The sequence below is a fragment of the Gallus gallus genome, chromosome 8, assembly GCF_016699485.2.
Source record: "Gallus gallus isolate bGalGal1 chromosome 8, bGalGal1.mat.broiler.GRCg7b, whole genome shotgun sequence".
NCBI classification, from domain to species: Eukaryota; Metazoa; Chordata; class Aves; order Galliformes; family Phasianidae; genus Gallus; species Gallus gallus.
The window spans coordinates 3,603,849-3,630,707 of NC_052539.1; the positions used below are offsets into that span (position 1 = coordinate 3,603,849).

A 26,859-nucleotide genomic window follows, 5' to 3' on the forward strand; every position below is an offset into this window, starting at 1 on the left:
GATTATTGGCACTTCTGCTGTTCACGATATGCAATCTTTCAGCTGTGCTTTCACACTGTACTTCAGGCCTTTCTACCAGCAGAGCCTTGTACCACAGCTTACTTTGGCTTTTAGGTTTGGGCTTGCTAACTTCCTTCCCAGTGAGAAGCACAGCCATGAATCTGTGGGGTAAATGAACCCCAAAGGGATGGGCTGTGGAGGAGGGCCTGTAGCCTCATTAGCTGGAAATCTGGGCAGCTCTCAATTAGCTCTCCATTGCAGAGGGTAAAAATAAAAAGTATTGTGTGTGCCAGGTGATGCCAAGTTATTTGGATAGGAAATAGGATGTGTGCTCTTGTAGCTTTTAAAGACTTGTTCTGATCGAGCTCTTGTGAGCGCCACAGAAACCCATCACCACATTGGATGCAAATGCTTTTGTCCTTAGTTGCATCATGGCATAGTGGAGAATCTTTAGGATTGCAGCTGTTCCAGTGTCTGCAGGATGCATTTGAAAGAAACAAGAACATCCCATCAGGTAGCTGGCTGCAGGAAACCCAAGCCACGCTCTTGAAAAAAACACGTGACTCATCTTGGTGCTTAAGAGGAGGAAGAAGTTGGAGGGGAAAAATACTTCTTGGTAATCAATTCATTAATTCTGCAGAAATGTGGGCTGAGGAATACTGCATAGGGCACACGTGATAGAGCATTTAAATGTAATATAATTACATTGTAGAACATATATATACTTATGATTTTTTAATATAATGTATACATAGATCATATATGAACATACACGCTATCTTTTGAAGCTGTACAGTTACCCAGTGCTACATGACGACTTATTAAATGTACAATTCTACTGAGAGAGAAATAACCACCGCTGTGAAGCTTCATTGCAGACAGTAAGAATGAGAGAATTCTGCCAACTCACTTATTTCAAGGTTTTCCAATCTTAACAGCCTATTACAATGATTAATGTGAGCAAACACATTTTAGCATTGTCTGCTAGTGGAAAGCACATCTGAGCTTGTTCAAGTGCTATTAACAAGGCTGTTAAAAGCAGTGACTTATTGCTGCTGTTGTTTTGAATCATGTGACTTGATGAAATAAATAGCTATTGCTGAGCAGCTAGTAACACAAAACAAAGACTGAGCAAGAGATCTTCACCTGCTAACAATTAATCTGTTTTAGGAAAAGAGTGATCTCCTTAATGCCTGTCCCTCTTCCCAAATGTAAGCATGTTGAGGTGTGGTGTTGGTGTGGTAGGCCTAAAAGATCATGTACCTATTTTTGGGAGGGACAACCTGAATACGTTCATACATCTTATTGCACTAGGTTAGGAAGTACAAAGCAGACGTAGTTTCTACTTGCTACAAGATAGATGCTACAAAAGGGATTTCTTTTCCTTTTATGTCTGCACTGATCCATGTTTTCATGTTTGTCTTGTAAGGAAAGGGCTTATCCATTTAGGTTGGAGAAAGAAGAGGAGAAAAAAGGAAAGAGCGAGAGTAAAAGCTTACTGTGGTAAACCAAGAGAAAGACAGACACTTGCTTATGTTATAGGATGATATTCAAAGGTAAGCTCTGCTCCTATCTAGTCATTAAGGAACCTGAAGAGGAAGGGGGGAGGTATCTGTGTGTCTATATCCAGAAGAAAGGTTCACGTGCTAATGAGTTGTATTACAGGAGATAAATTCACTGGCACAGGCTGTGCAGTATATAGTTCTGTAGACTAAGTACCTTTGTGACATATGTTGTACTCCATAATTCAACATAAAATTGTATAATTACTCTGCCTTCTAACTTAAGGTGAAATGAGCAGCTGTACTTCACAACATCTTTTGTTTCTTTCTTTTACTTTGGAAGAATATAGGAGTAAAACAACAAAAACTTGGTGAATGCGGCAATGCAGATATTTTTTGCCTCTTCTAAGTTATATGCAGCCAAATAATCATTTTTTTTCCAGCAGCAAAAAAAGCTGCTATTTCAGACCTTTGAAAAGAACAGCTCCTGGAAGTGTTGTCAAAGTTGTTGTACATCAATGAAAGACTGAAACTTCACTCTTGCTCTTTTGGACTGAAGATCTATGAACTTTATTTTTCACTGGACTTCAGGGTTCTGGTGAGAGGAGGAGATGGGGGAAAGCCCAAACCAGAACCCTTCCATGGGAAAAGAAAGAGGGGAAAGTAGTTTTTCATCAATTCTAACATCAGCAGAACAGTATAACAGATGATTATTAATACTAATCTACTGTGATTTTTGTTTGTTTGTTTACTTTAAGTCTTAGAAACTGTGGCTAGAGGAGCAAGTTTTCAGCCCTTGTCTTTAACGTACTGATGGAATATTGTTGTCAGTTCGGAGTCTGTATTTGAGCTGTTGATAGAACTTTGACTCAAGAAATCGAGGGTAGGAATCTCTTTCCATATGCATGTAAACTACTCGTTGTGCTTCATCAAAACAGGACTGCGTTGGTTCTTGTAGGTTCCTGATAATTGATTTCTTCACTGGGCTGTCAATGTTAATCTGAAAACACAAATCAGCATTATGGAAGTATCATTAAATATTTGCAAAGGAAGGTTGAAGCTAGAAGAACTGTACTGAATGAATTTTATTTCTCTATATTTAGTTTTATGTATCCTTTATTTTAAAATAATAACATGAATGTCTTGCCGAGTTTCCTATAGCAGGACATGCTGCAAATATATACACACGCACCCATCCACCCCAGTAAGTAAATAAAATGTTTAGGAAAGTAGAAAAATGAATTATACTTTCAATTGTGTTTCAAACCCAACAGCCTTCAAACTTCCTCTAATTCTACATTAGTGGGAGTGGTTTAGTCATTTAAAGGAGCAAATGATCTCAGCCAACATCTGGAGACCAAGCAGAGCTGGACTTGGCCTGCCCTTCAGTGTCAACAGAGAGGCTGTGTTTTGAGATTCTGTAATTAATTTATGATTGTGCATAAACCAGAAAATAATGTATGCAGATACTTCAGCTACGTCATTCTGCTGGGATAGAGGCAGTAAAAGCCAGTATTAACTTTTTTCAAGGAGAGTAATAAGCAAGACAGGTTTAAGTCAGAGGGCAGAAACTGTTGAGCAGGGGTTCATTTCTTTTTTTGTACAGTCTCTTGTGAACATCTTTTCTTTACACTCAAATTGACACTATTTTCCCTAAACCTTACGGTGCTGTAAGTGATCCCCTTTTCTAAAGGGATGGGGCTGAGTGGAGTTCTTTGTTTGATTTCTGTTTGCTCTTGCAAAGACCAGATTAATATTTGCATGTGGGAATGGCACTGTTTGAGATCTATTGAAGTGAGATCAACGGCCCATGGATCAGACTCTTAAAAGAACATGAAGATCCATGAATTTGGGCCCTAATCTAGCTGTGTGCATACATGCATATATGGTATGTGTATATATATGGACTATTTTCTTATTGACAAAACAGTGAAGGCAAGTATTCTGCATAAAGGAGAGTTTTAAGAGGATAAACAGGAGTCTTCAATCACTCTATGAGAAGTTCTAGATATCTGTTGCATTTTGTAAGCTATGTTGCACAGTAGCATAGAGGAAATAAAAAGCTCATATTAGGGTATGTCACCTCTTTTGGAGCCTGGGGTTGAATGTAACTTGTAAAAAGTTTCCTGGCCACGTAAATCCTTTTTCTTTGTGATGTGATCTTCTTATAAGCTTCACAAGCAAGCCAGAATTCTATGTTTTCATCACTGTGCTCTGTCTTCAAGTAGGTCTTGTAGATCATAGGTCCATCTGTAAACATTTTGAAAGCCAAATTTCACATACAGCATACCATGTTTATTACCTTGAGAGGCCTTTGAAGGTTGTAGGGATATTTATAAGGTAGCATATATAACTCTGTTCTACATCTCTAAATATTCTTATTAAAAGATTACATCAAAGTGGGAAATCAAATGCACTAATTCACCCTGGAGCTCTATACTTTGACACTGCATTTTACTACGTGTGCAGAACTTCCTTTGAACTTGGGCATTTTGCTATTCAGAAGCACTGAAGTCTATGCTAAGCATTGTCTGAGTACTGCTGGAAGCCTCAAGTGTTTAACTTGAACCAAGCTTTCCTGTTGGTGCAGAATTGAGCTTTCACTTAACTAAAGATGAGGTGTTGTAATATAGCAGTAATCATGGACTTGCACCCAATTGTTGCCTTTTTAATTAAAAAAAAAGTGCTCTTTCTCCCTGTGCTTTCCCTATAAAGTGTAGCAGGCCAAGTTGGTGGCTGTTAAATGTTTTAATTGTAAACTCTGCCTTTTTCTTCATAGCTCATTACAAATCCTCATTCTGTTCTTCTTGCCCTTGATACTTCACTTAGTTTCAAAATCGTGGCCACCCTCAGAAATAATTTTGAGAGGTCCATGCTGTGGCATAACTCTGGTGACCATCTTGTGAATATTCATCAGTTCATCAGTGATGTTTCAGTCAGATTGCAAGCCATGTGGAGAAATCTGGGACTGCTCTGAGCCTTGAGTGAGGCAAGGGGACAGTGGAGGGGAATGCTCAGAGTTTCTGCTGTGCCAACAGTTCTTCCTGTACCTGAGATGAAGGTCTGAGTTGCCTTCCATGGCATTACACTGCACAGAGGTACTATTAGCTGTGATGTCTTGACTTGGCAAAGCCTGTCTGTAACCACTTTTGCTTTCGGTTTCGGATGCATGGTAAGCACAGCCCCCTAAGCTGTCTAAGCTGTTTTTCAGTAGCTGCACATAAGATAAAGCACACAGCATGCTGCTTGTCTTGCTTGCTGTGCTCCGTAAGAAGCTTTTTCAGTGATCCAGCTGGGATATGAACATGCATTTACTTACGTTTACTCCTTATCAATTTTTCAAAAGACTGGGACCACTGTAGTACTTCATCCAAAGATACCCTTTAGGGGAAAAAAAGAGAAGGAAATGATTATAGAATTAGCTGTGGCTCAAACATATAAAATCAAATGTAATTAGTTATTGAAAATCTGTCCCCTATTTTAAATGTATGAATCTTGCATCTGAAAGAGCTTTTCTGTCTATCTTATGTCTTGTGCTTACTAAGCATGTATTCTCTTCAACATAGCAGATAGTTCCATCTCAAGGTGCTCCTATCTAATTCCTCTGGAAATAGTATTTGCTTATTTAGAGCTGTGCTCAGGTTAAGCACATGCTAGGGTAGTGACTTTCTAAATTGGATGGGAATTACGTGGTTGAGTATGCAATGTTGACACTTGTATTTACTAGCAAAGACTTTCAGGGGCTCAGATTGTTACTGTAATCTTTAAAGACCCTTCATGTCCAAGTTGCAGTTAAGTTGACTTATCAGTTGAAAACTGAAAATAAGCTCCAAACCTAACATAAATACTGAAAGCTTACCGCAACCTCAGCTGTAAGGTACATCCTCTCCATCTCTCTCCAGTTGTTTACAGTGCAGTAGGACATGCTATTACTAATCTAGAAACAGTTCTTGAAGATGAAACCAGATTTCTTTGATGTTTGTTATACTCAAATGGCAATTTCATAAGGTTGTAGGAGTTTCCTGCCTGACTCTGGGAAAAAGTATGGAAGCAGCGAGGTGAGAGACTAAACACAGCAAGGTAAAACAAATGTTTGATGGCCAGATATGTGCATGTTGCTCCACTTGGACCAACTGATTTTTAAGCCTTGCAATTCTAGGAGCTCAATGCCAGTAACTTGGAAAAAATGCTCCCACTTATGTTAGTAGAAGAAAACACAGGGATGTATTCCAGTGAGTGCTTTCCGCTATGAGTCAGCCAGAAATGGGAAGAGAGAGCTTCTCCAAGTGCTCCCTTTCCACATGAGGTATAACTTTAGTGATACTAGAGTTGTAGCATGTAACAGATATTTAGCATCTCAGAAGAGATATATTCACATAACTCCATAATTAAAACCGAAGCCAGCCTAAGTGTGGATGCTGCATGCAGCTTCATAGGCTTCTGCTGCACTGCAGGTTTTGTAGCTTTCAAATCTGATGATTACTCTTTCATCTCTAATTTGATAGGGTTCTCTGACCGAGTGTACCGAGGCATACTGATTATCGTGTCAGGTTTGTGTGATCAGAAATACATTAATACAAATCTTACTGCTACCGAATTACAGTGCTGGTAGTTCTTGCCAATATGTTTAATTCCCATCAAAAGTTGTTGGGTTTTTTTTTCCCCCTCCCATGTGTTAGTGGCTCTTATCTGTGGAAACTCGTGAAGCTTGTCATTATGGGAGGTGAGAATCTATTTTATGAATGCTCCCTTTCCTTGGGAGCCACTCCTGAGTCATCGTCGGTGTTACTGATGCAGATAATTTTTCACTCCTGTCAGCAATAGCATTTGTATATAGAACAAGTGACAGTCTTGTCCTTCTCACTGAGCATCATCAGCAGGGTCACCTTATTTCCATGTCTGATTATTTGCCTTTAGCATTAACCTTTGAAGCAGAAAGAACATTACCTGATGGGGCAGCTGACATGGAGGAAAAGCTTTTTACTACTTTTTTTTTCTGTCTTTCCTTTTAAAATCATGAATGCTGCTAAGGGAAATGTGAACATGTGTTATTAATGCCACTCTCGTAGGTGCTGTGCTGACTGTGGTGTTTTCGCAGCGCTAATTGGCAAGATGACTCAAATTGCTGGAGAACATCTATGATGCTGAGAAACATGAGCATTCTTCAAAGGTATCTGGGGCTTTATAGCTGGGACTCCAATACTGAACACACAAAATGCCATTGCCAGGCCTTGTAGGAGCTGTAGTTTGCTTATTATGCCCCCCCCAGTGTGTGGGATTCCCCTGGCTGAGCCATTGCTGTGCAGAAGAGAAGTCCTTGTCCAGGAGCCACTTCTGGAAATGAGCTCTGGATTTCTGCTGAGCTGTCACTTAGCCTCACACAAATTATAGTGAGCAGAAACACCTCAATATTGCTATGGAGGATGTACTTATTTACTGATTGGAGAAAAATACAGTGTACAAGCTGATACCAGTTCTTTGGCAGGTGTGTTGAATAGAAGCTTTTTAGCCACCCTGATGTATGACATGGGTTTTCTGTGGGTTTTGTATCTATGTCCTATTCAGAGAGCCGCGTGTACTGCAGAATGTAAGAATTGTCAGTACTTACTTAGAAATGATCCCATTTTCTTCTGCTCTGAATGTCTTGCAAAGCCAGCAAGTATTTGGACTCATTCTCCTAAACATGAAAACTATGTGAGTTTTAAGCCTCCTATACTGATTCCTGACTCTCTCAAATTCTACTTGTAATTCAAGGACAAGCGCACCTGGATCGAGAATCAGAGCTCAGTGTAAACTGGGCAATGTTCAATAACTGAAGTATGAGGCAGTAATTTGCCATGCAGCTCCCAGCTAATCAATACTGATTTAAAAACTGGTCTTACTTTTGCTTTCAGATAGAGATGATGTCCATGAGAGCAGGTATGATCTGTACTAAGGACAAAGTTGTTAAGAATACACATACACACACAAAGAAACAACCAAACACACAAGAAACACAACAGCAACAAAGCAAAACCAAAAATCCCAACGAGATTTCCTGATGTGGGTTATATCCCTCTCCTTTATCTTTCAAGAGAGATCAAACTTTGTGCAAAGCTTGCAAGGGATGGAGAGTGAGTTTACATGGATCTGCCTGAAAGCAAATCAGTTGTCGTTATTTATTTCAGCTCATAGTTTCTTGCAGGTTTGGGTTTGACTGGCATACCCTATTCTGGCAGCCTAGTTTTCCTTCCAACTCAAACATGATAAAACACAGAACAAGGCCACATCTCCCGGTGCAGCATTCTGAACTTGTGAAATCCTCCTGATCTCAGTCTTACTAACGTCCAAATCCAGTTTGATATTACATGAGAATCTTACCCAGTAGATTTCCTACAGGATATCGGAGCTCCTTAACTCCCCTGAGCGTGGCACTGCAGCTGGGCTGTTTGTGCTCCAGCAGCCCTGTAGGACTGCCAGTGACTGTTGCTCATTTCCTACTTTTGTGGAATTCTCTGAACTACGCTCTGCTTGTTTTCTCTATAACTTCCTCTACCATTTGCCTATTCATATCACTAGTATTTGCTGTGATCTCACCCTCTGCATAAAAGGGGACATTCTAGAACAGCACGATATTCTATATTTAAAATGGTTACACGTTACATTCTGGTATAGGATTATCAACCATCCCCATCACCTTAGTCTTTATGTAGTGCCCTCTTTTTTTTTTTTGCATATCTTCATGTTACGCTCACTGGTCACTGAAATACAAACAAAACACAGCCTCTGAAACCTACAGTTAGTGCTGCATGGAAATACCCCAAAAATATGAGATGGAGCAGTAGATCAGCTACTTCTATCTAATTTCTAAGTGTCATTCATTCACTTTTCTTCTTAAGGTGCCTGAGGAGTCACATTTTGTAATGAGATACTGTTACTCTGAGGGATATTTTAAAGCAGAATTTGAGGTTTTAGAGAAAATACTGTGCCCCAGAGCTGGCTGCGGACATGCATTCACTATCCAGACAACTAAGGCTTCATAATTCCCTTTACATACGAAATATTTCCGAGTAGGCCAAGGAACAAAGCGTGCTGATCTTAGTTTTTTTGTTAATATTTTATCTTTATCCTTGGATTTTCTTCATTCCACAGAAGTACGTAGTCTGTACTCCTTCAGTTTGTCACTTGTTACTGCTGGCAATTATGTTATTCTATAAACAAAACAGATCCAGCACACAAAGCTACAACGTGCCCTCGTGCAACGTGTGCCAATTTTGCGTTGACCAAATGTCACAAGTACAGCCTGTGACCTTGCCTACGTTTGTGCCCTATTCTCTGTTGCAAGTGGTAGTACACATACGTCATAACTTTTCTGCTTTGGTAACTCAGCCAGCTATTTGGAGGCAGCAGGAGCTGTTTTCAGCTGGTACATACAAATGCATGATGAGTGGGAAAGAAGATACCATGCAACACTTTTTTTGGTAATAATTCACAAGTTGTTTTGTTTTTTTTTTTAACATGTAGGACTCGTGCTTGGTTAAAATTTTCATTTATTGGCTGCATTTGTAGGGATAAGGTTCTAAATTCCTCATGTGTGGTTTTTATTTTCTTTATTTTCTTGAAATGCAGAAGGTCTTACTTCCCTTTGACTGTGTCTGCTCTGCATGTGCTGGCGCCTGTCTCATCTCCGTCCTTATATGTGCCATAGGCAAAGCGTGCTTGTGGTTTCTATCGAGAGCAGTTCTGTTGGACTCTGCACCACTGTTTGCTCTGAGGTTATCTGGACGTCTCTGCTGATGAGCTGCCATGAAATTAAGATTTGTTTTACTTCATTGAAATCTTTTGTGAATTGTCCAAGTTTGGTGACTAATACTGTTAGCCAAGAGCTATAAAATCTGAAGTCCGTGCTGAAACAAGGTGCAAGCACTCTTGCACTACAAACAGGTTTGGTCCTCTTGCATGGTGAAGCAAGAACTCAGGTCATTATGGGAGAGCTCTGACCCCATCAGTGTGAAGTGTGTTATATGCTTATAACCTGTCGACACGGTGATGTGTGCAGTCTAAGTGATGGCCCTGTGGAACTTCACTAACTCATATGTGGTCCTTTGTCATTTTTCTCCCAGCTATTGCCCAGGCTATGATCTCATTTCTAATTAGGATTCAAAAAAATTATACCTCATCTATTCTTCTCTGCAGAAGTGTTTCCAGTGGAAGCAGCCATGCAGTGCAATAGCATTCAAGTTGCTCTGTTTGTCTCTAGTGGATTGTAGTGATAGCAGGGCTTTGGGAATAAGCACTGTCTCGTAGGATTTGGGTAAATTAGAAGGGAGGTGGGAAAAAAAACTTCTTCCACTGGCAGCCTTCTTAGGCTTTCTGGGGTAGTTGTGACTTCTGGGTACTTAGCAGTGCCTACACTGGACGTGATGTCTGGGTTGGGAGGGGAAGTCTGGCTTTGTGTACGTGTATATCTGAAAGTTCTTTTGCATAACCTTGAATGTCTTATTTTGGCAAGATCATCTCCTCGTATGCTTAAACTATGTAGTGATCAAGTACTGTTTGCAAGTAATGAGTGACACTGTGACCAAACATCTTTTACAAACTACAAGAAAACCACAATGTGCTTTAACAACAAGTTGTCTGATCGAGCCTGTATTATGCCCTCCCTCTTATTACATGGATATTCCACTAGATGTCATCTGGCATCACTCTGAAGGAGATGGTACAAGTAACCCTCTGTGTACCAGTTCAAACAGATCTCATGAGAGTGAGTGTAGGTTTCTGCAGGCTCTGGGGAAACCCTCTGATTGTAGTCAGTGTAGTGAATGGCCTTATCTAGTCTGAAAGGGATTTCTTATCCAGACAGGAGAGAGGAGGAGACAAGCAAGTAGCTGAGGCATTTGTTGGCCAGGCTGTCAAACGTGGCTTCTGATACAGCCTTGGTCATTTGAATCCTTAGATTGCATGCAATAAGGGTGTAGGACAACTGCAGTGCTGTAAGGGCATGTGCTGTGTAGGAGCCAGCTACTGCCTGGTTCATTCAGTAGTCAAGCTGGACATGCTTTAGAGGAAGAAAACAAAGTGAAGGAAACAGAAAAGCCAAAGATGGAGAGAAAAAATGGCTATCAAGCCAGAGCTGCTTAACTTGTCACTTATTCTGGCCAGTTTTTTCCAAGGATTAAACGTATTGTCTAAACTAGCTGATACTTGATGACTATTTTTATTGCAGTTCTTTTCTTGTCAGTAAGGATAATGCTTCCAGACAAACTCTTGCTCAGAGCTTTATATTTCTTTCCGTTCTTTCCCGTGTTCACTCATTAAATAGCATCCTTATTAATCCTCATGCTTTCTCTTTATTCTTCTTTTGCTCTTACAGTCAGTCTTTCCTGTTTGTGTTTCTATTTTAATGCTCCTTTGCTCATTAAGCACCTCGCCTACCTGAACCTGTTTCACACCAGTGAACTTGGAAGTCCTGTCTGCCTCATTCTCTGCATTGTACCCACTCTTTCCATCCACCCACATGCTCCGTTGCTTGTACATTCCTACTCACCCTCCTCTTTCTCCTGCAGTACGCCCACACACTGGCATTCATGAATGCAGGAACACTGCTTGGGCTTGCCTTGTGCTCACATCTTTGAGGCTCTGTCTCACAAGGGCAGGTAAATAGGAGCACTGAAGCTGTGCCAGTTGGTTTAGGCCCACATGCAATAAAAGGCACTGAGGGGCCTTTGTTTTTCCTTGAGTAGCACACAAAGTAGATGCTCTGATCGACGTCCTATCACACTCATCAGTGAGTGCACATAGTATATAAAAGTTTTCCAGAGGACAGTCGTATGTTTTAGGCTGTACTTTACATTGTGGCTTTGACCAGCTGCAGCTGGGACCAGTTCCTTTGTTGGGAACTTTCTTGCTACGTATCTGGAAATAACCTCAAGGAAATTTAAGTTCAGTATGCAACAAACATCCGTTCCCAGGGCAACAGACCCCTGCAGCAGACCACAATGACCAATGGTCTGCTATTAAATGGGTGGTGAAAATATACTGTGCTTGTAGATAAAAGCGGGCATGGCTTGTTAGTGCTTGCTAACTTGAAAAAAGGGAGTTGTTTCCATAGTTACGACTTCTTCAGGTATTGCCCATTGAGTTGGACAAATCTTAGGTTGTCACTAATCCCTGTGAACTTAAATAGACCTCTGCTTAGTGAAAGCAGTCTGGAGTATAGCTGAAAAGTCTAGATAGAAGTTCTGAAAACCTTCTCTCTATCGTATTCTATAACCTTTCTCTTCCCTTTTTCTTCCTAAAAAGCCGTGATGTCACTGTGTGTGCATGACATTCTGCAACTGGCAAAGCAGAGGAGGAAATCATGTGACTGGGTGCTTGCAGTGCTTTGAACAAGGACATTCAGCCTTCCCATTCAGTCAGGCTTCAGAGGGGTGGGTGCTGTGGTTGGGTACGAAGCAGTGTGTGCCCCTGCAGCACGTTGTCAGGCTCCTGGTAGCAAGCTCACGCATCTCAGCAGTATGCAAGGCTGCTTACATGGGCATCATGTGAGTGGATTCATTTTGAAGGTACTCATTCTCTGAGGCTGCGTCCTCATTAAGAGAATTATTGTAGTTTGTTTTCAGTGTCAGTTTACTATTACTGTATGCTTCAAGTTGGTCAGAACGTTTGACGTGTTACCCTGGGTCTCCTAACCCCTGTTGTTCATTCCAGCACAGCAGCTCCCAGCTGGCCATTGAGTTTTGCTCACATATTCTGTGTTCCCTGTTTCTTCAGACTGGCATGAATAAATGCACTGTGTAGCTTAACCTCATTGCTGGTCAAACTCTGTTCAATAGCAAGTTTCCCCTCTGTATATCTAAACTGATCTTGACTTTTATAGTCGATGACCCATACAGTAAATACAGTACAGATTTTTCCATAGGTCTGGAAGTACAAAATAGGAAATTCATGTGCTTATGAGCTATTAGCACAACATGTTTATTCTGTTTTATTTTTAAAGATTGCCTTTTAGTTACGGATCACAGTAATTTGATAACTCAAATAAAAACCTCTGACTCTCATTTCCAAAGATGTCAGATTTGTAGGCAGTTGTAACGTCATTTAAGTGCTTTGGCTGTATAACAGACTTAGAGTGGCTGATTTGCTTTGTTTCCCTCTGCGCAATCTAAAGCATTGCTGAAAAGTTTACATTTCTTCATTTCTTATTGAAGTTATTATTAATTTTCTCAGTAAAAGAGGCCATGTGAAAGCTGGCCACCATCACAGCTCTGGTTAGTGCTTTGGGGTTGTGTGGTGCTTAGGCTGCTTGAAGAAACCCAAGGCAAGTACTTAGTGCGGTTTTAGTACTGGTGATCACTGGGATCTGTCAACTGCCTCCTGGTGCTGTCTGGAGGAGTGGGAACTAAGTTTATTTCTAAAATGCACACATCCATGCTTGGTAGATCTTAAGTCTTTGTGACTAAAACCTTTCGAGCTGTAATCGTCTGAACGAACCAGGGGGCAATCTTAACTCTGACTTTGTTTTTGGAAATTTAAATCATCCAATGAGTAGTAAACAAGGATTTGTTTTGCAGTTTCTACTCATGTCTAATGAATAATCACTTCCTTTCACACAGCTTTGCTTATAGAGATTACACTCTGATATAATTAACCCATGTCTCTGAATGGAAGATGAAAACATCTAGTTTTTCCACCTATTGTCATCTGGTCTTTGCTTGTCAAACCCATTTCACAGCCACAAAGGAGACAATGACATCCGGAAAGCCCGTTACTTAAGAACGTGGGCACAGACGGATGGCATTTAGGAGTCTAAGGTGACGAATGTGTAGTGTTCTTCGCCATCTCGGCTTGGCGCCGCCTTTAATTTCCTTCCTGCTATCGTGTGCAGTATGCCTCCAACAGCGGGTTTAATACAGACGTCCTTTCATTATGTGTGAGAGACTAATAGAGCGTTATACCATCGTTTCAATTCTGTGATGATAAAGTATCTATTGCAGGGAATCTATTTTCACTAGTTTGGGAAGACGAGAGACTAAAGCCAGGCTTCCACGTTCAGATTCAGCAAAGTTGGCCTCTTGAGTCCTACCATAACAAGAACTCCCTGCAGCAGAGAGAGGTTAACTCGCCTCAAAAGTATGCCCTAAGATGGCACAACGATTTTTCAACCAAAACACTGGCAGACAACGGAAAAGTTTCCATCAGCAGTGGAAGGGAACTCACAGAGCAAAGTCTGAGTCACTGCTGTCAAATCATAAAGCTTCTCCCCTGCGCTGAATCCCGTTTTCCTGACCTGTATCTGATCGCCAATCTGAACCAGTGGTTTTTCTTAGAGTCTATGGACAGAACTCCAAGTTTCCTTTCTCTTATGGTTGGGTTTGTTTTTTTTTTTTCCAACAAGGGAAAGCTAAAGCAAAAATAAAAGTAAATCAGCTAAGCTGTTTGACACATTAAGTGTTTTGTTGTCTCCCCTGACTGAGCCTTCAGGCATGCAGAAATTCAATTCACTTTTGCAGAGAGTGATTGTGGAAGTTTTTAGCAGGTAACTGGTAATGAATGCAGCCTGGCATATGTTTAAAAAAAGGACAGTTTCCCCCCACAGTTGCCTGCTTGAGTGTACAGGGCTGGGAGGAGGAGATGAGTAAGAAATCATGGATGAACGTGATAGAGTATATTTGCCTTGTAAGTCAACCGAGGGCCTCAAAAAGCAGTCTTTAATCCCTTCGGTCCGTGTGTTCTGTTGTGTTTCTGAGCCCCACAGAACTCCATTTAGGCGCTGTTTCAAGGGAAGAGCTCATTGCCAAGTGAGCACTGCATTCTGAAAGAGATTTTGCAGAAATGGTTAGAAAAACCTGCAGTAACTCTTGGGTGTTTAAAAGCACATCAGTGAAGTGTCTTAGAATGCTTCATACATTGTTTCGGTTGTACCACTGAACCATCACTTATAGCTGCTTCTCTTTATTAAATGGATGGCTACGGGCAGCGCAGTAAATCTCTGAATACTTGGACCACGTTTAAACAACCAGCTTTGTATGTCCCTGCTATAGCAACAGGGCTATCATGCTGGGCTTATGACAGCATCCCAGAGACAGCTCTGGGTTTCTGCTGTTTATTCTGTGGCAAAACTCAGCTGTGCTGCTCGGGTCCCTGGAGCAGGCTGGGATGTCTCTAGAGGTAGGAACCCAGGCACCTGACCTGTGTAGTTCTCATATTCTTACTGCAGAAGAGGTGTGGGCAGTGCCAGCCCTCTATTGGAGCGAACAGCAGCTGCTGTGGAACTCAAACCCATGGCACTGCTCCAGAGCCTGCCTTCTCCTGAGGGCTGTACCCAGCTCTGAGGATTACACTGAGTCGGAAATGTTATACCCACCGTTACCCCATCCCCAAACACAGACAGCTTCTGACATTCTTCCCAGGCAGCAACAAGTGATTGAAAATAATAGCCCTACCTCACCATGCTGTGTGTGATTTTGGTCAGAAGGGTCATACAGGTGTTTGGCAGAATCACAGCAAAGTGATAAAACTGCAGCTTTGGGGTATAAATTTAGAGTTGGGTCCATATGAGTTCAAGAGGTTTGAGTTCAGAAGAATGGCATCACTTTAATGCAGTGCCAGCTGTGAAGGCAGCTGATGTCTCGTATTTAACAGGCTTTGTGGGAGCGCTTGTAGTGCTGCGAGGACATCCTTTGACATGAGCAGTGGATGTAGGTAGCTGCTTTTACCTAAACTGCACACACACATTACAGGACCATACATTTATGGTATCCAGTAGTGTTAGAAGTGGAAGGATGTGCTGCACAGCAGCCACCAGGCTGTGATGATGAGGTGATGGTGCCAGCAGCTACCACACAGCTGTGTCGTGTCCGGAAGGGCTGTTTTCCTCCCCTGGAGGCCCAAAAGTCCCTGAAGGGCTGCAGCAAGTCCCCAGGAGCTGATGTCTGTGGGTTTGCAGCTGCCCCGTTTGGTACAGAATAGCTCACTGTGCCTGACTAAGCTCGTGTTATTTTTGAAAAGTGAGACTCTCCAGGGGTGAGATCAAGTCCTGTGTTGCCAGCCATGTGATAGCTGTCTCTCATGATGGTAACTCATCAAGGCCAGGGGATGCCTGGATTTATTTTCATTATGAACTCTAAGGTCATGAGATCTTAATCACCTCAGACACAGACACTACCAAACTTGTACTTACATAGTTCACGTATAACTGCAACTTCTCTTTCCTTAGTCCCATGACAGCACAGACTATACATAACATTGCACATTTCACAGGGTAAACGCAATACAACATTTGCAGTGAAATTAAATGCCCATTGTTTGCTGCTGTATGGTACTAATACCACAAGTAACGCGACTGCTGGTGAGTCTCATCAGTTACCGCCTCTCTACGTAAGCAAGCGTGATTGGTCTGCTGTGCTCAACGCATCAGCATTGAGCTGAATTAACTGGGAGGGCAGTGGTGAGATGATTTCTGTGTTTGAGATTTGACTCAGGTGCTGGTAGCTGGGGGAGTATGAAAAAGAGATAGGAAACTTGGACCTGCGTTTCTGGGGGTGGGGGGCAGGGGCATGATGTGGAATGAAAGGGTGATTGTCTACATGGGATGCCCCACTCTAGATAACCAAGGCTATGTCTCTGCAGAGTGGGTAGGAGGGAGAAAAAGATTTGTGCTGTGGGGAAAGCATAATATTTGAATAAAGAGATGGGAAGAAGTGACCTAGCGGAACAGAAGAGGACGGTGTGTTTCACTGCTTGGTTTTGCTTGTTTCTGTAACTACAATGGAAAGATCTTTTAAAATATGATTGAAAATGACCATAATGCTTATTCTGTATTTTTCAGTAGATTTAATTGAAAAGTTGCTTTTAATTTTGCAATAAGTTAAATGGAAAATGAACAGAAAAGATGCTACATCTGTTTGTTGAGCACAAACATAATAAAAGTACAGCTTATGTAATTCTTATATAACTTAGAATATATCAATTTTAAGATGAGTCGATATATATTTACATCATACAATATTATTATGGAGCTGCTCTAACACTTACTAACACTTCACAGATTTCAGAAAGCCATTACAGTCTCATCCGAGCCATGTCTTGTTACTGCCAGTCATCCTTCTTCTAAACCTTTATAATCTTTTCCCATCATCAGTTCTTTGGGTTTCTAACCCTTGCTTCAACATTCACAGTGGAGTTCAAGTAATAAATAGCATCCATATCCTGTCTCGATTCCATGTTGTAAGTAAGGAGAGGATTTTCACCACGTGTTGCTTTCACGCTTGTAACAGTCTTGTTAGCTCTCGTCCTGCATTTTCTTGCCCACAGAGCTGTTTGCATCCCTCTTGCACACCTCCCAAGGCAGGTGTTCTCTTTGCCGAGATCCAGCCACCCTGAAGAGTGTGTTCACAGAATATTTGACACAGAGCCTACTTGACTCTTTGTTATCTTAAACCCATTATTTTGCATTGTTGGTCTGCAGCTGGTTCAGAAGGTTCAGGTAGGTTTTGGATTTCAAGAATCTGGGATATGAATCCCTTTCCATAAGGATGTAGACAGTTCTCTGGGCTTCATCAAAACTTGTGTGAGTTGGGTCTTGAGCCCTTTTGGCTGTTGCTTCCCTCATCTGATGGTCAATATTGATCTGGAAGGGGAAAGACAATTGTTGGTGACACATTAGAAATGTATTCTTTATCTGCAGGTTGGTATCGACAGTAAATAAATTCCTAGTCTTAGAATTCAGTGTGATTTTTGGTATCTGAAGTGCAGAATGAGGGAATGTTAAAGTGTCTAACCCAGTGATGTGCTGTGCAATAGGAATACGGTTTCTTTGGAAGTCAGAGGTAATAAAACTAAACAATAGAGAAAGTAGTAAAACAACCTCTGGTTAAACCTCAAGTTAAAACAGTAGGAGAAATCTTGTGTAGGACGAGTCTCCAGTTAGGTATGCAATTGATATACATAACTTTCAATTCTCTAGCATGCCCCCATTATTTTAAAGGACAGTAACAATCCATAGCATTCCTACTAGCAAAGCTTACTTTCAGGTATCTGACTCTAAGCACCAGCAGTAATTCAAACTGGGCTGACTCAGCATCACATGCTGAGGCTCTGGCACTGCTGCTGAGCTGTTGTTAGCACTGTAGCACTGCCTGCATCGTGTGGTTCTGCTTGTGAGGTCTGATAATGTCATAGCTGAAGACAGCAATGGCACGAGCATGCTCGTAAAACATGTGGCTGGGTCTTCTTCCTGTGTAACTGAATGAATGTACTCACGTCTCAGTGAGACAGTGCTTCTATCTTCTGATTTTTTTCAACATCCCTGTAATGAAACTATAGAGGTAACTTTGAACTTACCTGTTTAATAGCATCTGACTGGACAAACTCCTCGTAAATCCTCTCTGCTTTGCCATGTAAGTGATCAGCCTTGGTTTTCTTGTAATCTTCACAGGCCAGCCAGAACTCTATGTTCTCCTCACTGAACTCTGACTTCAGGAACTCCCGAAAGACACCTTGACCACCTGCAGCCAACATAAATGCACACATAGAGCATGATATTTGTGTCTGGGGATGGTGAAATAAAGAGTTCATAGCAGGAGTTTTGTTGACATCTTGAGTATAAAATCTTGATGGAATGCTCTGTTCTTCCCTTCTTTTACATTTTGCAAATATTCCAGTTCCGAGGGTGATGGCAAATTACATCCCTTATACCCATTACATGGATTATAGCCTTCCCTAAATGGACTCACCTAGAGTACAGCTGAAAACAAAATTCCAAATGGAATTGGTGTTGTATGCAGGCTGAAAACTGGTCAAAAAAACATTGATCTGGGCCTGCGAGGGTTTATTTAGTCTACTAAGAGTAGGAAATGGGGATGTAGGGGGGCACAAAGCCTTTGAAGGAAATTAGAACGTAGTAGCTGAGGGCTGAGAATAACTAAAAGGCAACAGGCTGTTCTCAGTGTTTGCACAGTGCTACAGCTTTGCATATTTGGTGGACTTTAGATGAATAATAATAATAATGATGATTCTTCAGAACAAGGACAATGTAATAGTGAAGTAATGTACTTACTTTGGCTGGCCAGGAGCTTTTCCAAAGACTGGGACCACTGTGTTACTTCCTCTGCAGAAAGCCTGAGTTGACAAACGAAGGAAAAGGTTTTAGGCAAGAAACCACATGTTTTCTTTTGTGTGTTTAAAGGAGACAGGTTTTATTATTCTATTCCTGAAATATGTACCGTGTATTTATTAAACTTATGGCTTTCTCAGTGCAGATGTGGGAGCCCACACTGAGAAAAATAACCAGAAAAATGGAAACACAGGGGCTTAATGGTTATCCTGAATTCTATTTCCAGAGAGATGAGCTTTTACTGTGACTATCAGCAAATAAGTTTTTATCCTTGCTACTTTTTCCATATGTTTGAAATGAGACCTATAATTCCCCTGTTATACTCCTGCATGTGAAGCATCCTCCCCTGTAAGCCATAATAGAATGAGTACAGTGTGCCTCTGAAGAACAGAGATTTAAGTGAGGTGTCCACTCTCCCACCATTTGCTGCAAATGTAAACAAGTTAAGAAGGAGCTTCTAATTCCATGAGTAATTTCTGCTTCCTAACGTTCATCTCTTTTGGAAGTTCCAGGCATTGTTCTTATATTAAAAATAATTTGTTGGTATAGAAGTAGGATAGAAATTAAAAATAAGAAAAGTTTGACTATTTAGTAGTCTAACTGTAGGTATGTTTAAATTTTTCTTTACTTTTTTTTTTGTACTTACATGACATTCCTAGAGGTAGAAGACTTGATCCCAGATTCAAGATGTGGTACCATGCACTTCAAATAGTTCTTGAGGTCTGCACCGCTGAAAGCAATGAATAGACATTTGTAATCCACTGAAGTTACAGATGCATTTCTATTCTAAGTGAATTTCTTAAAACTTAAAGGCAAACAGCTCCATCCTATAACTGAAGTCTGGAAAGTCACATATCCATGTAGCTATTTTTAAAGGACTAAGAGACTCCTGGTGTCTCCAAAACCTCATCCTTCTTACTTGAATGAAAGAACTGCTTAGTATTAGCTCAAGCTGCTTCTAGCAATGCTATAGTCCTGGCCCTTGGGTGGGCTTTGTGGTCCTTTAGCCTGGAAAAGGTGCAAATTCTTTATCTCCAGGACTTAGTATTATTTTAATTTCTAATACATCGGAGTTTATACTACGATATATATACATATATACTTACAAAGCCTTTTGTTTCTTTTTATGGATTTTGCCTTCTGCGAGCTTGCAGTCCTCCTTTCCATTCAATTCAGTCATGTTGTTATGGGAAAAAAATAATCCTGGCATTTTACTGAACTTTGCTGGGAAGCGCCTCTTGCAGCGATAATCCTCCAGGCACCAAATGTCAGTTTGCTGCCTGCTGCCGCCTTTTATTGACGCAGGCGGCCCCGCTGGTTGGTGTGAACAGATCTGTTTATCATGTAGCCTCACCACAAACTGTGGAAGTTCCCTTTTTTTCAGTGCGCGGTGACGTGAGTCCTTTGAGAAAGAAAACAGACAGCAGCGTCTCGTGGTTGAGGTTAAACCGGATGAGACTGATTTACTTTAGGTTTGTTTTGTGTGTCCGTGATACCAAAAACGCCAAATATACCCTCCAGAATTTGGAATTCCTGTCTTTTCTCTGGTGATTTCAAATTGGCGTTTCTTCTTGTTCATCCAATAGGCTCCAAGTGTGGCGGTTTAATCTTGGAAGATTCCACCTGTTGTGTGTCTGATACACCACGTGTGTACTAGGATTGCTTGCTTTTTGTGGGTTAAAGAAAAACTAGAGCTGTGTACTCTAAGATATGCCAGTATCAATGTTCCATACGTAACAAACTATGTGTATGTCATTATATCATAGAATCACAGAATGGCTTGGGTTGGAAGGGACCTTGAAGATCATCTAGTTCCAATCTCCCTCTGTGTGCAGGGTTACCAACCACTAGAACAGACTACCAAGGAGCTCATCAAGCCTGGCCTTGAATGCCTCCAGGGATGGGACACCCAAAATTTATCTGGGCCATGGTGCCAACGCCTCACCACCCTACTAACATCTAACCTAAACCTCCCCTCTTTCAGTTTAAACCCATTCCCCCTTGTCCTGTCACTACCTGCCTGCATAAGAAGTTGTGCTCCCTCCAAGTACTGGGAGGCTATAATGAGCCTTCTCTTCTCCAGGCTAAACAAGCCCAACTCCCTCAACCTTTCTTCATAGGAGAGATTCTCCTCTGAGCAGCCCTCTGAGCATCCTTATGGCCTCCTCTGGACCCACTCCAACTCTGTACCAGTTGCTCTCCAAAGATCATTATGTTATATAGAGGTATCTGATTTGTTTAGCTACACGTGCTGTGGAAGTGTTAAGTGATTTTGATAGGAAATAGTTTTGGAGGAGAGAAGAGTGAGATTATTTGTAAACTCGCTGCCATATTTCAAGAAAGCCTCTGTAATTTTAGGTGATTGAGAATAGTATAAAGGTGAATTTAAGGTACAGGCTATTGTTTTAAAGGCAGTATGATCACTCTAATGTGTCTGAGGGAGGTGTCCATTCTTTCTCCATATATGTACTTGAATTCTCCTGCGAAGAAAGCACCATGAATACAAAGCAAGATGAATTGTTACCTTGAAGAGAGAGAACTTGCCTCTGTTTATTTGTGTGGACTTTAGAGGTGTAAGTACTTCATCTCATCCCTGGACATCTCAATGTTTTGCTTTTCTGGACAGTTTCAAAGACTTTTTTTAAATAATGCTTACAGTGTTGATTATAAATAGCTCATGTATTATTTGTCAGGCTGCATATGGTCATGGCAACAGAGAAGTTGCTCACTTACTTACAGTTTCATAATGGACTGTGGTACAGAGGTCTCAGGAAGCCAACACACGCAGGACAGCCTGTCTGCATCAGGCTGGTTTGACCACAGGAGGCAGCTGATCTTCTGAATGCTATTAGTGACATAAGTGCATCTGCATAGACTGTACTGCAGGAAACAGTTATCTTCACGCTATCAGGTAAACACTGACCTACACACACACACACACACACTTATTTGCTAACTGCTCTTCCTCTCTCTGAACGGGGCTAAAAAGGAAAGAAGAGATGGTATCAGTCCTGTGTTTGTTTTCATACCTAACATGAACAATGAGGCTGGGAGAAATGGGTGTCTTCAGGTAGCAGCTGTCTTCAGTGAAGTACTGGGAGGGTTATATAGGGAAGCTATAGGGAAGCTAGATCCAGGCTCTGCTCAGAAAGATGCACCACCGATTTCCTTCTGGGAGAATTTCACAGCAGGAATGAAACAGTGGAGCAGGTTTCCTGGTGGTTGCACAGTCTGCACGCCTGGAAATGCTCAAAGCAGACAAAGCCGTGAGCAACCTGATCCAACTATGAAGCTACTCCTGCTCTCAGTAGTTGGACTAGGGAGTTGCTGGAGATTGAGAGTCAAAGGAGAGGGAGATACAGCTTGAACTTTCAGTTACAAGCAGCTAGAAGTAAGTCAGCAGCCAGGTTCTGGGTCTAGGAAGAGAGACTACGTACGAAGAGCAGGCTGGTTTGCTTGTTTTTTTACCTATTAGCAATGCAGGACTGTTGACGCTTTATTTGCCAACAAGGAATGCCGACTGCCCATCTGAAATGAAGCTCCTATCTTTACCTGGGGGATATGTTAAAAATATCAATGCATGTCACAGGTGTTGTTTCAGACCTTCTTGTAGGAAGGGGTTATCACGCGCTCCTGCAAGGGCACCGTGCATCTTCTTGCAACAAACATTCTCTTGGGCAAATAAGCAGTAATATTCTTTTCACTTGCATCCATCTAACACTGATGTTCTGGAGAGTTTGAATTAAGTTTACCAGGTACTCTTCTTTTTTGGTAAAGAATATCCATCCGCCAGCTGAGCTTTAGCTTAGCTATGAAAACAAGTGATTTCTTTGAAACGCTGCTGTCTCTTACATGACCTACAGAGATGAAATACTGATAATCCATCTCATAAGCGAAAGAGGCACTTAAAGGAAATAGAAACTAGCTTCTATGTGAAGAGGAAATGGTGTTCATTTTACAAAAGGCGGAGAGTCCACTACTGAGTAGCAGGGGGTAATACTGCGGGATATTAAATGTATTATCTAATACAATCAACAGGTCCATAATGGGGTGATGGCATCCCTTACGAATTTTATTCTGGGTATGATTTGTTACGAGTGAATGCTTTCAGGAATGTAGCCCTGAAGACACAGGCTAAAATCTTGCATGTGCATTTATTGGTCTCACTGTTGATGTTGGATTGATGTGACTGAGAATTATTTGGATTGTTTTTTTTTTTTCTTGAGATATATCTATTTGACTTGAACTTTTACAGTATCCCTTGTTAGTTTTTACTCCTAATTAATAGAATAGGGATTTTATTTCTGCAATCAGTAAGGTGTAACCAGCGTTTCAACCCCCCTGCCATGTGCAGGCTGCCCAGAGCCACATCCAGCCTGGCCTTGAATGGCTCCAGGGGTGGGACATCCACAGCCTCCTTGGGCACGTTGTTGTTTTTACAAAGTTAATCTTTTTTTTTCTATGCCATTTCCTCTCTACAGAGAAATATTAAAAATACTTTATGACAGATGTTGTTAGCGTTACCCGTTCTGTTTATACAGTACAGTCAGTACAAGGGATTATATATGCACTATTTCCGCATTCTACCGAAGCACATCTCTCATACCGTAGACTGTAATAAGCCTGTACAGATTATCAGAAATCAGATCCTCTTCATTCTGGGGCTTTCCATCAGGAATAAATTAACTGTTTGATTTCTTTGAAGTCAGGGGACTTTTGGTTCTCAGCTGTGCTGACTGACACCTGGATTGAAGAAGAAAAAAAAAAAAGCACAGTGAGTGTTGGCTGCTGGTGGTGATGCTTCCTGTGTCTGCTGCTCAGCAGTGCAGGAAATGTGTTCAGCAAGCACTTATCTGGGAAATGCTCACATTTCTCATTGCCTACCCCACGTTTTTTATGTGCTTGCACATCAGTGTACTGAAGCAGTGCTGCGTTTCTTCTGTATGCTACTAAGCAAAAACTGTGAGAAGAGGGCCTGAGGTGGGGAGGTGTGAAGCAGACTATGCTGAGGGTTCTCTGGGAACGTGGAAATGAGATGTGAACACAACACCCATTTAGCTTTTGAAATTAGCGGTCTTAAGTTTCACATCAGTGGTAACGGATACAAATCAGATGCTTTTTTTTCTGTTCAACTGGCATTAAGGTTCTGGATCCTTCATTCTTAAAAGGGCAGATTTTTTTTGATTGGATATAGGCAACAGCCTATAAGTCTTGTTTTCATTTTGAAAATGGTTTTAGGTGTTTTTGAACAGGAACAATAATACCAGAGAATTAGGTGGAGTTATGCTGACAAGGAGTTTTTGTACAACTACAAGCACTTTCGGGTGTCTGTTTTATAGTTAGCATTACACATTTTCTAGTTGAACTAATGCAGTTTGGCTAATGCTCAGCTTTCGTAAAGCTTTCATAAACTCTCATCATAAAGTTCTCGTGGGGATGGGTTCATCCCAAAGTTGCCTTATGTTACCATAAGCTGGTCCATCCTGGCACTCAGGAGAAGCAGTAGAGGTATCAGGGTACTGCATTGGCTAAGGAGGGCACTCATGACAGTCTAGATTTAAAACAAACAAACACCTCACAGTGGATGGAAAAAGGGACAGACTACAGAGGAGGAGTTTAGAAATGTTGTCCAGGTGTGCAGGGATGCTGTTGGAAAGACAGATTTCACCCAGAATTAAGGCTTCCACAGGATATGAAAGGAAACAGGTCTGCCACTGATGCTAAAATGGGAGGATGAGAGAAGAGAGGTGGATAATACTTACCTTGACTTTAGCAAGGCTGTTGATGCTGTGCTCCATAGTATTCGTATGTACAACAAAGCTATGACGTTACAATTGGATGGATGGACAGACAGATAAATAATGGTTGGGCCACAGTGTACCTGGAAGGCAGTAACAAGTGGTGCCCAGCAAGGGCCTGTCCTGTGACCTGTCCTGTTTTACATCTTTGTAAATATCCAAGTGGGGGACAAAGAGGTGTACTCTCTGCAGAGGACACCAAAATGAGAAGAACTGGAGATATGTATAAGAGCAAGGCTGCCTTCCAGAAGGAACTAGGCAGAAACTAGAAGATAGCTCTATATTCTTTATTTAAGTATATAAAAAGGTATAGAAGCCAGGTTTGACTAGGAACAGTCTACCCCTTTGTAGACTTTCTCCCTGTGCGGTTATGCACACAACTCGTGTAGGTGCTAATGGTTTTATCAAAGTGCATATTTGCCTTTTTGTGTCCTGAAGTATCTGGTGCCTCTCAAAAGTGGGTGGAAAAGGCTTTGATTTCCTTCTCAGCTATAGAACATGGAATGGTGGGCCTTCTGTCATTCAAAACCACTGTGCAGTTTTTCAAGGGTCATGAGTGTCTGCCCCCAGAAGAAGACGTTGGCTGTTCTATCTACCAAATACAATCTTTGCTCAAAGGAGGGGTAGCCACACCCTTAAAATGGATTTTCCTAACGTGTGATTATTAAATCACAGAGGAATTGCCGTGTCCCACCAGTGGGGAAAACACATTTCTTCAGCCTAGTTTCTGTGATGGTCCATAGAAAGGTTAAGAAAACCATGCTCATTTCTGCAATGTGGTCTGTACGTTGGCAGCCTGGAATTTCCCATTGACTGTGTGCTGTGCATATCAGTACTTCTGTACTGTAAACCAGGTGTGTTTTAATATGTATGACCGTTTCCTTTTAACTTTCAATGAATTTGAAGATGAGAACAGAAGGAAATTCAGTGTGTGAGCAAAGATAACCGGACGTGCAGGGATGGTTTCATAAGACCAGCAGAAAATGAAACTCGCCAAGTTTCATGACAGTAAAATAGCTTTGCTGCTAACTGCTGGGCATTTATGTGCTGTTCTCAGTTGCTCTGAAAGCAATCATGAAAGAATGATGTGTGATCTCCTTACTTCAGCCTGAGATGTGGCACCTGGAAACCACCAGATCACAGCTCCCATATAGAGACAGCTTCCTATTGGTTGGCACTACCGGGGCACTGTAAAAGGAAGGAAAAAACCTCTGAACCTTTCTCTTTTCACTGTATTTTCTGCCTTACAAGTATAAGATGTTTAGATAAATATGTGGATCTGCATGTGTATATAACTTTATCTCAAATATTCCTTTCTATGTAAGAGTGGAATTGTTCTGTTCTTTACGTACACGATATGTCCCAGCATATCCTGAAAACTTCAGGATAGCCCTCAACCTATTTAATTTCATGAAAAAGTCAGGTAACAGCATGCTTTGAATTAAAGTCAGTGCAGTTATACAGGTTGCCTTAAAACCTCCCCCTTAATTATGATGTTAAGAGAGACTCCCATCAGCACAGAGATTTTTATTTTCTTCTTTGCTTTTCCCTTCCTTTCTCTTATTATTGTTTTCCAGAAGGGGGAACATAATCATGAATTTACCGTGGGGACTTTTTTTGCTGTTCTGTTTAAAGGCAAAAGCATGTAGAGCAAAAGCACCGTGGACTTTTTGTTACAAAGATTGGAACCCGGGGCCAAAATAAGTAAAGGCGACAGTTTAGCACATAAGTGAGTTATTTGCTGAGCTGAGTAATAGACGACAGCTTCCACTTGCAGCAGAAGAACATGGATAAGTAGCAGAGAATTACCGATGAAGTTTCTGCCCCTAACAGAGAAAAAAGGCAGGAATTTTCCTGTGTTCCAGTTATAATCTACTAGTGAATTGCCATGCCACACCACTTACTCTTTCAGACAATTATTGTTGATAACTTCTTTCTTTCATGGGTTCTTTCTCATAAGATAATTTTTCCCATTAGAACGATTTTGCTTGGTTACATTTTCCTTAGGATCACGAATGTGGCAGATCCCCCTTCCACATATACAGATATTGCTGCTTTGAAAATCTCAAAATGAAGGTTAATTAAACTTTTTCCCCAGCATCGCTAATTAGACGCCCACGTCTGCAACAGGAGTGGGCTTCCTGCAGTGGCTGCCATCAGCAGTTGAGCTGTACTTGACGATCCTTATGGGTCCCTTCCAATTTGGGATATTCTATGATTCAGCTTGCTATGGCATCTCTATCTTTGACCATCAAGGATAGTTTAAGCAGAATATACTGAACAGAAAACTGCGGTGAAGCTTGAAGAGTGCTTAATGCATCCTTATTGTACTCCTTGTGTTTCGTTCAAGTCAGCCTCTAACAAAGTATCCCTAACAACACTTGCTTGCGTCATTTGAAGTTCAGAAGATTGCTTGTGCATTATTCTCTTTATTTTTTTTTAACTGCTTTTGTCTCCTTCTGCA

The 26,859-nt window shown here is 41.3% G+C and overlaps 3 protein-coding genes across 25 annotated transcripts in view; 1 reads left to right on the forward strand and 2 right to left on the reverse strand.

Annotated features, from left to right (window-relative positions):
• Positions 1-26,859, forward strand: part of RGS4 (regulator of G-protein signaling 4) — a 126,113-nt gene that overhangs the window by 37,886 nt on the left and 61,368 nt on the right. The window contains exon 1 of one of the 19 annotated variants that reach the window (XM_046944212.1): positions 11,906-12,046. The exons of the other annotated variants lie outside the window; for them this stretch is intronic. Within the exon in view, the coding sequence (XP_046800168.1) occupies positions 11,999-12,046 (48 nt within the window). The 5' untranslated portion in view covers positions 11,906-11,998. Of the gene's footprint in view, positions 1-11,905; positions 12,047-26,859 lie in introns of those variants that run through there. 19 annotated transcript variants of the gene reach the window in all.
• On the reverse strand, positions 2,047-7,959 carry RGS13 (regulator of G-protein signaling 13). Of its 5 annotated transcripts, none has more exons than XM_040704803.2 (6): positions 7,863-7,959; positions 7,385-7,428; positions 7,111-7,179; positions 4,822-4,883; positions 3,586-3,752; positions 2,047-2,502 (listed from the first exon to the last, which is right to left on the reverse strand). In XM_040704803.2, exons 3-6 carry the CDS (start codon positions 7,173-7,175, stop codon positions 2,305-2,307), a joined length of 492 nt encoding a protein of 163 aa, XP_040560737.1. In that variant the 5' UTR covers positions 7,176-7,179; positions 7,385-7,428; positions 7,863-7,959; the 3' UTR covers positions 2,047-2,304. The 5 variants fall into 5 exon arrangements, with proteins under 5 accessions (XP_040560737.1, XP_040560736.1, XP_046800957.1 ...); XM_040704802.2 differs by having other exon boundaries at positions 7,268-7,428; XM_046945001.1 differs by having other exon boundaries at positions 7,385-7,433.
• Positions 16,302-19,867, reverse strand: RGS1 (regulator of G-protein signaling 1). The gene is made up of 5 exons (XM_422203.8): positions 19,704-19,867; positions 19,244-19,327; positions 18,541-18,602; positions 17,826-17,989; positions 16,302-17,112 (listed from the first exon to the last, which is right to left on the reverse strand). The coding sequence occupies exons 1-5, from the start codon at positions 19,805-19,807 to the stop codon at positions 16,927-16,929; spliced, it is 600 nt and encodes a 199-aa protein (XP_422203.5). The 5' UTR covers positions 19,808-19,867; the 3' UTR covers positions 16,302-16,926.

Excerpts from the sequence above, each read along its gene's own strand:
- RGS13 (XM_040704802.2), bottom strand. The coding sequence starts at position 7,341 with ATGGCAAATTACTGCCTCATACTTCAGTTATTGAACATTGCCCAGTTT. Across the intron at positions 4,884-7,110 it reads GAAAATGGGATCATTTCTAA|GGTATCTTTGGATGAAGTAC; the intron begins GTAAGTACTGAC and ends TTTCCCCTAAAG. Across the intron at positions 3,753-4,821 it reads AAAATTGATAAGGAGTAAAC|ATGGACCTATGATCTACAAG; the intron begins GTAAGTAAATGC and ends AAATGTTTACAG.
- RGS1 (XM_422203.8), bottom strand. The coding sequence starts at position 19,807 with ATGCCAGGATTATTTTTTTCCCATAACAACATGACTGAATTGAATGGA. Across the intron at positions 17,990-18,540 it reads AAAGCTCCTGGCCAGCCAAA|GTGGTCAAGGTGTCTTTCGG; the intron begins GTAAGTACATTA and ends TGTTGGCTGCAG. Across the intron at positions 17,113-17,825 it reads AGTCAGATGCTATTAAACAG|ATCAATATTGACCATCAGAT; the intron begins GTAAGTTCAAAG and ends TTCCCCTTCCAG.